Genomic DNA, 12,334 nt, shown 5'->3' with positions numbered 1-12,334 from the left:
ATTATACTTTATGGCAGGATATGTTTCTTTTTTTTTCTTTTTTTTTTAGGTAAAAGTAGAAACAAGAGTTTGACAAAACTTGTAAAGGTAAATTGTAACATGAAAAGTAAAATATATACCAAAGCATTTAGATCAATGAACATGTCTGTATATATTTTATTGATTTTGTCTGAGAAAGTGTGCCATTAAAAGGGAAATGAAAGCAGACTTCTCATTATGTGAGCTACCGCTCTGATACAACATGTGAAATAATGACCCCTCAACCCAAAAAGAAGGATGAATGATTTAGGAGACAAGCAGGTTTTTTTTATTCATGGTAGAAATTCATGGATTTATCTGAAAAAAAAAAAAAACCTTGTTCTAATGCATAATCATTTTTAGGTTTTTTGCATCCATAGAATGGGCTCATGTTTATATTCCTTTGTTTAAATGCCAGCATGTACCAATGCTTTATAATAAATTAGGAAAGCTGTATGTTCTGTGAAAATTAATATTAGTCATCTGAAATTTCATTAAATGAGACATTAAAGTTGCACAGTACAATACAATAATAATATTTGAGTTTACATTTTAACAAATGAGTACTCGACCAGAACTTTTGATAGAAAGTTATTTTCTTATTATCATGTTTTAATGCTCAGCATATCATTGATTTAGTGGGACAAACTCTAAGCGTCCCGATATCTTCTCTATATGTATTAGTAACTGCTATACCAAAAGTGGCAAGAACACCAGGCACAGAAATTAAAAAGAAATAAAAGAGTAAATAGTTAATACTGTAATCCCATCTTTCAGCAGTTGTTTTCTTGATATCAAGCAGTTTGCAATAATTACTTGAAAGTACTATGTTCTGTTATCCATCTAAAAAAAAACTGCCCTAAATCTAACGCTAAGCAGCTGCACTAGGGGTATACCTATCAGTCAAAAAATGAATTTCTGCCTGCTCTAAAATCTCCTATATATTAGAAAACTCATAGAAACACTTTGCTCCTACACACTTTTGTTTAAAATTTATGTAACTCTTTGACAATTAAAAAAATGGTCTGTTATTTTCATACCTGATATTAACTATTGTTCTCTGTTTGAGAAATATCACTTGATCAAGCCTTATGTTTCATTTCTCATTGTAAAAATAGTATTAAAAGGATATATGATTCATGCTGGTATATTGGAATATTGGTATCATATCGGAAATGAAAAAGTTTCTCATTATCATATTGTTATTATTATCTTTTTCTGCCACTGTTGTTTTTGTTTTGTTGAGGTTTGAATCCAGCCAGCTGATTAAAAGCTATTCAGGGAAACGGTTGTAAAGCTTTGCTGTTCATATTTCAGTGAAAGTTTCCCTAACATCTCTTCAATGTGTGAATTTATTCTCAGGTGTTGGTTGTGGAGCTGAACTCTCCTTCAAGCTGGAGCCAAGCGACATTATTGCTGTTCAGGAGCAGCCGCTCATGCTCCACTGCCAGGTGGACGGCGTCCCACCTATCACTACGCAGTGGCGGCACAATAGCTTACTCTTAACTCAGGATCAGCATCACCTCACCTTCATCAACGGCTCACTTCTGATTGCCCACTTCCAAAAGACCAAGTCTGACGGCTCATCTGATGAAGGCGACTATGAGTGCATGGCCCAAAACTCCTTTGGCCGTGTGGTGAGCCGTAAAGCCCGCATCCAGGCAGCCAGTAAGTTCCTCTATTGATATTAGGACTTTTGTGTTTTTTTTTTTTTTTCTTAATGATGCATATTTGTGGTAATATACTGATTGCATGTTGGCTTTTTGCCCATTTGTAATTTCTTTATATTCTGAACCAGATCTTTTTGTTTGTTACTGTGTTGAGTATATGTATCTTTAGAAAAGGTTTAATAGTTTGTCTCAGAATTACTCTAAAATTACTCAAAATTACTCTAAATTACTCAAATCTGGTTTTGATCTACAAATTCGATGATACCAGTTAAAGCACAATTGACTAAGTACAGCTATGTGTGTAAATGTGCTTAATATCCCTAGCTTTATAATTGTTTATATACTTTCTAAATAGATTATTGAGTTTAAATAACATTCTGATGGTTGACTTGGTCGCTTCTTGGACATTTAATCCTCTGACTGCAGCATTAACAGAAACTATTGTAGAGACTCCCCCGTCTGCTTTTGTAAAAGTGCAATAAGCTGTAGGCAACTTAGCAACCCACTCACTGGTGAAGGCATCAAGATGCATTTTCTCCAACCTGACGACCAAACTCCATATTAGAAAAAAATCAAGATCCTCATTAAGTTTCGCGCATTTGTTGCCATGGTTCATCCTTACCTTATTTCTATCCGATCGTTTTAAGACAATCTGACACTTTGTCTGCCTGGTTTGTCTCCTGCTACGCAGCATGAAGTTTTCATCCTTCTTGAAATCAAAGGCATCAGGGATGCACGATCCACAGCCGCTCAAAGCAATATTGCACGCTTCCATACTGTGCCAAGTTAATGCTGTATTCTCTGAAAAAGAGCTGGATAAAGACTCACAGAAGCCTGTTGATTCCTAGATTATGTGTAGACACAATACTGCTGTGCCAGTGTGGTCCAGCTCTGTGGGGTAAGGAGGGTAGCGCGGATATCCCTGGCAGGAAGGCAAATGTCACTTCAGCGCAATAGCTGGTCCTGTCAAGCAACATGTAACGTTTGAAATATGAATCTTAAGGTCTTTTAGAAAATAAGTAAATAAAAAAGAAATAGAGATTGTGGAACATAATCATTTCAACCACCTGTAGAGAGATGATCCAGAATGCTTGGTTTATCAGGGAATGGTTCGGTACATTTAACATATTTATTGTTTAGCTTGCATAAGTCATTATATTACATTAAATGAATCTTTTTTAAAATATGTGATGTCATCTGAGGAAAGAAAGAAATCATTTAATTATCTGGAACTGAGAATTCTACCAATTTAGCTAAAGAAAGCTTATTCCCACGTCAGATCCTTGCTCTCTCCTTGTTTTAAGCTCAACTCTTGTTTCATTCCTTTACTGATCAAGATTCCAATTCAGGCCTTATTCGTCGTACTTCACATTATTTTCTCTCTCATCTGTGATGATGTTGGAGGTGGATTATGGCTGGTCTTTTGTGATCTATCTTCACAGATCACATCCTTTTTCTATACTCTCTGGTCACACCCACAAGTGTGACAAGAGAATTAAACCTAAATCACTTACATGAACTGACCGATTGACTCTACTGAGGCAACTATAATGAACAGAGGAGAGCTCATTTTACGTCAGGCAACTGTAAGGGCACGTATGCAAAATACAGAAGTTTTATATTTAACTGTTAAACTTGAGCAATGCACCTTAAATATATATCCTTTAAAAACGTAAAGTTATCTTGTTTGTTAATCAAAGTTGGATGTTTTTGTCTTGATTATATCACTTTCAGTCAGGCTTGCCCTCGGGAGCACCGGTGGCTCCTTTTTTTCTCATTTTTCCTTTTTGTTTTACAGCGTTTTGTTGTCATTACACTGTCACAAGTACAGAGCAACAAAATGAACTCTCTGCATTTAACCCATCCTCTTGGAGAGCATTGGGCTGCCACTGTGCGGTGCCCGGGGAGCAGTGTGGGGGTTAAGGGTCCTGTTCAGGATCCAGTGTGGCAGTCTGTGGGAGTGGGGCTTGAACTCAGAACCTCAGGAGCTCCAAGCCCCAACCACTATACCAGGCATTAGAGTAAATGGTCTTACCTAAGGATTTATGTTTTCAGCTCACCCCCCCCCAGCTGGAATATGAACCCAGGCTTCCTGTTTGCATGATGGGTGACTAACCACTTGAGCTAGTCAGTCGTTGGTCATTTCCTGATGACCTAAGTGTTTTTTAGGGGAAAGCCAAGGGCTAACTTTGTAATGACAATTAGATTTAGTCAGTTGAATGGTAGGGCTGGGCAATGAATACATTTTATTGATTAATAAAATTTCATTTGTAAAATTGTAAAAAATGAAAAAAATACTCAATGAATCTATTATCAATTTGATTGATTAATTTAGCATTTTGTTTGTGACAGTGTCCTTTTTTGGTAAAACTTTGCTTGTTCTCACCAATCCGCTCCTTATACTTCCTTAGCTCAGAGTGATATCAGTTCTTCACTTTTTGTTCTTAGATGTCTACTCATAACTAATAAACTAACTCACTGTGTAATACCACCAGCTGCAAACATTTAGTATGTTATATTTTCACGTTTGTTTTGAAACACTATTTTCCTGCACATTTAAGGGCTTTAATTTTGTTGCCCTTTAAATAAACGTCACCTTCCGGAGAGGAGGTCTTAAATAAAAGCTAGTTTTTCAAAGCACTATATGTCATTTGTTGTTTTAATTACTAAACTTGAGTCAGAAAAAAAAATAAAAATCTGATTCTTCAGGAAAAAAATCTGGAATTAGATTTTTAAGTAATGTTGCCCAGCCTTGTCAATAGTTAGAGGTTTTAAATTTTCCTTCAGCTACAGATGAGATGAAGTCTTTTAAACATCTTAACCCAGGATACGAAAATAAGTTGTTCATTAAAATAATTTTTTATTTTTTTCAAATAGTTCCCTTTTATTTAAGATAGAGTCATAGCCATTTGAAGCCTGCAAAATCTCAAAGTGGGCTTTTATTTCCCGTATCATTTTCTTTTCAAAAGCGTCGACTTAAGAGGCCTGCCAAAGCAAAGAAAAATGTATTTGTATGGCACAATTCTGCAACAAGACATGTCTAAGTGCATTACATGAGAAAACAGAAAAAAGACAGTAAAAAAGTAATTATAAAGTGGATATTTTCTATGCACTCATTCTGTCTGACATTAATGTGCTCTCTTAGTGATTGAGTTTTTTTCAGCGGCTTTAAATGGTGTAATAATCAAGCATGATTTTAAGGTACTGTAATTTTATGTCAAATTGGTGCTTTAATTTAATTTTTAAAGATAATAGTAAAGGAAAATGGTTTTCATAATGAAATGGTTCAGAACTGTTAATTAAGAGTTGTATAACAGAGTTTTTTTCTCTCTGAAAACAACCCCATCTCATATTTATGACGTTCATAGTTGATTCTTGCTGCAGCGGAGCTTTTCTGTTCAGTAAACATCTCCTGACTTTTTCTTAGACTTGTATTGATAAGAGATACTAGAGGATAAATGGAAATCCCGTTTTGACCGTATTTGATGTATTGGACTGTGGAAAACTCTTTTTAAAGCATAAAACAACTACATTTCAAAGGTTATCAAATCTGTTAGACTCTTATTTTTGTTAACCTCTCATTGTATATCCGTCACTACTCAAATATTTACCCCATGTCTCAGGTTTGAAGAGCTTTAGAAATCTCTTGTCATACCTTTCTCAGGCTTCATACCTCAGTGCTTAACTGCAATTGTTCTTTGCTCTTCTGTATTTTTCTGTGTTCCGTTGTTAGTTATGCTCAAATGTATCAGTCTGTTTGTAGGTCTTTGATATATATTGTTGTATGTTATACATTTTCTATCTGTAGGTTTTTCCTTTTTTTAATATGTTTTATATATATATATATGTATATATATATATATATATATATATATATATATATATATATATATATATATATATATATATATATATATATATATATATATATATATATACATATATATATACCTGGTATGTGAGTGGGAAGACAACTAAGCAGAGATGGAGGCATAGGACAAAGCAGTGTCAGGCGGCAGTGCAATAGAGGGTGGGGGCATATATGTGTGCCTATAGGTATATGAATTCAAATGTGTGCGCAGGCAGATGAAAGGTTCTACTGATGCAGGAAAATGACATTATATATATATATATATATATATATATATATATAGATATATATATATAGGGTTGACAGAATTAATTGATTTAAATCTGATTAATCGATTATTGAAATAGTCGTCAACTAATTTGGTGATCAATTAGTCGTTAATTGGAGTATTCTGACAGAGCAACCCGCTAAGAGCAGTAATTGTACCAAAATTGTAAAAAATATACAAACATTTTGCATTTAAGATAAAAAAAATGTGTCTGTCAATATGCTCTATCCAGAACTTCTGAAGTGGAAATGTTTTAGTTTCACCTGCTTTAATTTCGTAAAAAGTCTTGTTTAAAGAATCTTTGGCTGTTTTGTTATTAATTGTTTAATCAAAAAAATAATCAACAGATTAATCTTTTATTTGCAAGATATTTCTTAGTTGCAGCCCTAGTTATATTATCTAAAACAAATATAACCCTGACCCCTCCTCGACAAGTGTGTTTTAATGCTGGTCTTGTGTTTTCTGTCAGAAAATAAAGTGGTTGGCTTTATTTTCTCATGGAACAAGGCTAAGTTGTATGACAGTGATGTTTAGTGCAATTTACTAAAGCCTCTTTATGGTCCACAAAATGAATAAAGGCTCCATATAACCCTTCACAGATCACCCTCTTTAAATTTCACTTTTCATTTGCCTGACAACCATTTGTGGAGATTCGCTGTTGGTGGCTGGTGTTGTACAGACTCCCTGCTGCCCATATAAATCAGCAGTCAGTCTTAGAAACTCCTTTTTTATTCAGCTCAAAGGTTATCTCTTTAATGGTGGGTTTCCTCTCACTCTGTTTCTCCCACTCTTTCCCTCTTCCTCTATGACTTCCTCATTAGCTTAGGTTCAGGAAGCTCTTTATCATTCATACCAATGACAAGCCCAGTAGAGTGGACCCAGCCGCTGCCCCACCCCCCACAGCACAAACTACGCCACCAGGCAACACACCATGACAGCCCCCCTAGCAGTAAAAAAAGAAGCTGGACATCTTAATTATTTCCTCAGAAACATCAGCCTTTTTTAAACAGATAAATTAATTCAAATATACGTCTGAGATTTTAGAAATATATGGAGGTTTGATAGACAGTAAAACCCGTGGGAGTCATGGAGACTGGAATAAGTGACCAGTAAGCATCTTGTTTTGTCAGTTAAATCCCTAAAGATGTAGTTTTTAAATAGTGTATTTTCACCCGTGATAGGACTGAAAGATGTCACATTTTGCCTTTTAACGCTCTGAAGATAGTTTATCACTGATAGTGAAAGTGATTTGTATGGAACAATGTCAGATTACCGGTACATGACAGGGCTTGTTTTGTGGTGAGCTCTCAATGTTACTGTGGCCATTTTCACAGCCTCCTGCCTTGAAGATGACTAGAGCAACATCCCTGCCGTCCATTAGTAGCTTTCTTTGTCTCCTATTAAGCCAAGGTTCACCTTTAATCTAATGTTTCTCCAATCTATGTCTTCCACCCCATTAGCTGACAAGAAGAAATTGTCTCTTTTGTCATATTCATAAGTCAAATATAGTACTGATATTTAAGGATTTATATTTGCCTAAGCAACTGTATTTTTCTTATTAATCTAATCCCATGTTTGGAATTAGTGATCTAAATTATCCCTAATGAGTTCATCTAAAATTGAAAATGTTGAGTTACAGAAAATGGATCATTACATTTTAACAAATTATTTTGCAAACTGTATTAAATACTGACCAAGTAAACAAAAAGACGTGATTAGACATAATTATAAAATACAGCAAAACAGAATCCTATTATGCTACTGGATACAGATAGGATGAATACAGTAAAATATCTGAATTATTCATGGCCTCCAAAGAACACAGATCTAAAGTAATTAGTTAAATACGGGAATTTTTTTAAATGTTTTTTTTATTTTCATTTTTTTTTTACCATGCAACTCGATCACAACTTAAGTAACTTTTTGAGCATTTTATATTTTAAAAAAGAACCACATCAGTTGAATTCTATATCTTTGTTGCCATTAAAATGTGTAAATTATAATGGCACTGGACCATGTTTGGATCGTTTCATGGTTTTGTTAAAAAACATTAGCCTGAGCTTACATCATTATTATTAATTAAATATATAAAATTCTAAATAAATAACCCATTATTTGAGAATTAATTGAAATTTAATTATTTATCTGAATTCCTGTTTGAGATTATTTGGATATCAGGCATACATGGCATCCAAGTAATACTATATTTTTTATCACCAGATAATAGTAAATGGGGATGCTGCTTATGGCTGCATCCCTGTACCTTGCATTAGACTGGTATGCAAGCTGGATGACAGCTTTATTTCTGCCATTAATTCAGATGGATTCAGGAAAAAGTGACTCTTTTTAAAACATTTTGTTTTGTTCTTTACCAAGGAGGCAGACTGAGAGTGACAGCTCCGAGTCTCCATTATAACAGTTTCATAATTTAACTAGAAATGTAAGAATATTTGCAATTTGCTAAACAGAAGTCATAAAGATGTGACCAAAAGTAATTACTAAATGTGTTTGTATTAGTTTTTCATAAGATTAATTATTAGAAATTACTAGGTTACCGGTAAGTATTTATCTACAGCATTCCACACCAAACATATGCATCAGTGTCTAATAATAATGATGCTTAGGATCTTGATCAGTCAGATTGTTTTTAAACCATGAGTGTGTTGCAGAAAATCAAACAGGAATGCAAAAACAGGTTATTAGAGAGGAGATGGAATTGTGTCCTCAAAACTAAACTTTATCGTCATTGAAATACTATGAAATGATTAAGAATTTACTGGCTGAAACTTAATTTTATATTTACAGGTGCTGGTCATAAAATTAGAATATCATGAAAAAGTAGATTGATTTCAGTAATTCCATTTAAAAAGTGAAACTTGTATATTATATTCATACATTACATACAAACTCATATATTTCAGATGTTTATTTTGTTTAATTTTGATGATTACAAATGACAACAAATGAAAATCTCAAATTCATCATATCAGAAAATTAGAATATTACTGAAGACCAATAAAAACAAAGGATTTATAGAAATGTTGGCCAACTGAAAAGTATGAACATGAAAAGTATGAGCATGTACAGCACTCAGTATTTAGTTGGGCCTCCTTTGGCCTGTATTACTGCAGCAATGCGGCGTGGCATGGAGTCGATCAGTCTGTGGCACTGCTCAGGTGTTATGATAGCCCAGGTTGCTCTAATAGTGGCTTTTAGCTCTTCTGAATTGTTGGGTCTGGTGTATTGCATCTTCTTCTTCACAATACCCCATAGATTTTCTATGGGGTTAAGGTCAGGAGAGTTTGCTGGCCAATTAAGAACAGGGATACCATGGTCCTTCAACCAGGTACTGGTAGCTTTGGCACTGTGTGCAGGTGCCAAGTCCTGTTGGAAAATGAAATCTGCATCTCCAAAAAGTTGGTCAGCTGCAGGAAGCATGAAGTGCTCTAAAACTTCCTGGTATGTGGCTGCGTTGACCCTGGACCTCAGAAAACACAATGGACCAACACCAGCAGATGACATGGCACCCCAAACCATCACTGACTGTGGAAACTTTACACTGGACTTCAAGCAACGTGGATGAAGTGCCTCTCTTCTTTTCCTCCAGACTCTGGGACCTTGATTTCCAAAGGAAATGCAAAATTTACTTTCATCAGAGAACATGACTTTGGACCACTCACCAGCAGTCCAGTCCTGTTTCTCTTTAGCCCAGGCAAGACGCTTCTGACGCTGTCTGTGGTTCAAGAGTGGCTTGACACAAGGAATGCGACAGCAGAAACCCATGTCTTTCATACGTCTGTGTGTGGTGGTTCTTGAAGCACTCACTCCAGCTGCAGTCCACTCTTTGTGAATCTCCCCCACATTTTTGAATGGGTTTTGTTTCACAATCCTCTCCAGGGTGCGGTTATCTCTCTTGCTTGTACACTTTTTTCGACCACATCTTTTCCTTCCCTTCGCCTCTCTATTAATGTGCTTGGACACTGAGCTCTGTGAACAGCCAGCCTCTTTAGCGATGACCTTTTGTGTCTTGCCCTCCTTGTGCAAGGTGTCGATGGTCGTCTTTTGGACAACTGTCAAGTCAGCAGTCTTCCCCATGATTGTGTAGCCTATAGAACTAGACTGAAAGACCATTTAAAGGCTTTTGCAGGTGGTTTGAGTTAATTAGCTGATTAGAGTGTGGCACCAGGGGCCATCAATTTTGAACCTTTTCACAATATTCTAATTTTCTGATATGATGAATTTGAGATTTTCATTTGTTGTCATTTGTAATCATCAAAATTAAACAAAATAAACATCTGAAATATATGAGTTTGTATGTAATGTATGAATATAATATACAAGTTTCACTTTTTAAATGGAATTACTGAAATCAATCTACTTTTTCATGATATTCTAATTTTATGACCAGCACCTGTATTTGTTATCCTTGATATCCAGCATAAGCTTTGTCTGCTTCTTTGCAGCTTGTCTAAAAGGAACAAGCCTCTAATAACAACCATGCGCTGTTTACAACTAGGCTGTGACAATCACCACAAAGTGTAGAAATATTTTAACATAAGGTTTGTGATTGGCAACCTTACAGGGTGATCCCTAACTCTTACCCACTGTTGATTGGAGATAAGCACCAGACCTTTAACTAACTTCCCCAACCCTCAGCAGCCGTGTAAGGACAGAATTAAAAAGAAATTGGATACCTGGATTGTGGGTCACCGATGATAATGCAAAATGGAAAAACAATTTTGTAAAAAAAAAATAGGCAGCACCACTCCATTGCTTTGAACTGTCACATTGAAATCTGGTTGACACAATGTAATTTTTATGTAGTAAATTAAATTGAAACAATTCCTGATTTAGGGATGATGAGGCTTAAATCTAGAGTTTTGTTTTTCTGATATTGATTTTTTTTTTATATTTACTTGTTAAACTTGTTAATGTGTCAGGCTGCATGGAGAAAAAAACGATTCTGGGGGCCAAACAATCGGGAGCAGAAACATGAGTTTCCTTCTATGTCAAAATGAATGAATAGCTGAAGAGAATGACAGACCTTTCAGTGTATTGATCTATGTGTGATTTGTTTTACTTCCATTGGAGAGGTTATTCAGCTCCATACTGCCTTTACTTATGTTCTATTCATTTATAGTAATATTTAATTTTCTTGTCCCTGAGTTGCTATACAAATCAACCTGCCTTGCCAAGTCTGCATTTGAGTCTCCATCATGGGAGGGGGTGATAGTGTGTTGTTGTCTGGATCATAAGTGATGTTAGGATGAAATGTGACAAGGGTAGAATACATTACCACTTTGTCAAAAATAAATCAGATGTTGCTGTCTTTCCTAATGAAGAAATGGCTGACAGAATGAGAAAGTTCTTAATACACCAGCCTATGCATGTTCCAACCTTGAATTAAAACCCTTAAGAATTGGCAGGAGAATGGATTATAAAAGAACATTGTTCCAGATTCCCCCTGTTGACTTGGACCTTAGAGATGAGGTACCAAGTTTATTGTTCTGGGTAAAGCCATTGCTCCTGTTCATCAAAACGTTAGTTAAAGTGGTTTGGCCCTATGTGCAGGGTTAGGATCCTACTTGGGAGTGACTCTCTTTAAAAAAGAAAAAGCCCTAGATCTTAACAAACAGGCTAGACATTCAATATAGAAATATGCTGGTCTGTGCCATAATAAACTTTACAGGATTATCTTAGAGGGAGAAATCTGTATTTATGTCTTGCCTTCTTGTCTTAATTGCTATTTCATATAAAACCAAAACAAAGTCAATTAATTGATAAGTAGATGGGTGACCAGATGGATGAATGGAAGTTAACAGGGACAAATCCTGAATTGCTGTACAACCGATCTATCTTAGATTTCTATGTAAATGCTTCTATATCATTTCTATACAGAAGCATATCCAAAAAACGTGAGGTATATATCAAGAAGGTATTCCATTGTATCTTTAATAATTACAGTGTAGTCTGTATCATAACTCTCATATCTTGTAAGGTTTGGATAAGTTGAGAATAATTTAGAGCCTTTGATTTCCTCTAAGAATCTTGTTTGTCCTCTAAGGGTTATTTTATTGTCAAGGAGATGAGTACATTGCAGCTCTGAAAACCTTTTATGGCAGTTCTTGATATTTTCATTGATGAATGCTCAAAGTTGTCTAACTCTCCTGTGGGAAAGGAGCCTTATAAATCTCAATTATTCTTAGGATGACACACCATTGACCTTGGAGCCATAGAAAATCACACAGGGATACCAGACTGCAATCTTATTGTCAGACTGGCATCTCTTCGTGTTGCAGAGTAGAATAGGACACAATTAAAACAGTGCTTCAGAGAGACTTTAAGCAATTTATGACTGAAGTAATTTCCTTCAGCTAATTCCTAATTAAATGTTAACCAGAAGTATTTTTCATCAATAGGTCGTAAGCAAGGAAGGCAATAAAAGCATCTGTCTCAGCTTGTTTAACTGATTTACCTGAATTCCAGTCAACAATTCAACAACATAGA

General features: G+C 35.3%; 1 protein-coding gene across 1 annotated transcript in view; it reads left to right on the top strand.

The window, feature by feature from the left end:
* The window catches only part of igdcc3 (immunoglobulin superfamily, DCC subclass, member 3), an 82,201-nt gene that overhangs the window by 6,495 nt on the left and 63,372 nt on the right, over positions 1–12,334 (top strand). Inside the window, exon 2 of the mRNA XM_038283876.1 lies at positions 1,381–1,686. Coding sequence (XP_038139804.1) covers positions 1,381–1,686 — 306 coding nt within the window. The remainder of the gene's footprint in view (positions 1–1,380; positions 1,687–12,334) is intronic.

The sequence above is a fragment of the Cyprinodon tularosa genome, unplaced genomic scaffold (assembly GCF_016077235.1).
Source record: "Cyprinodon tularosa strain WSP-4 unplaced genomic scaffold, ASM1607723v1 ctg197, whole genome shotgun sequence".
NCBI lineage: Eukaryota > Metazoa > Chordata > Actinopteri > Cyprinodontiformes > Cyprinodontidae > Cyprinodon > Cyprinodon tularosa.
The sequence above is the reverse complement of the archived record's forward strand: the minus strand, read 5'-3'. Positions and strand labels throughout refer to the sequence as shown.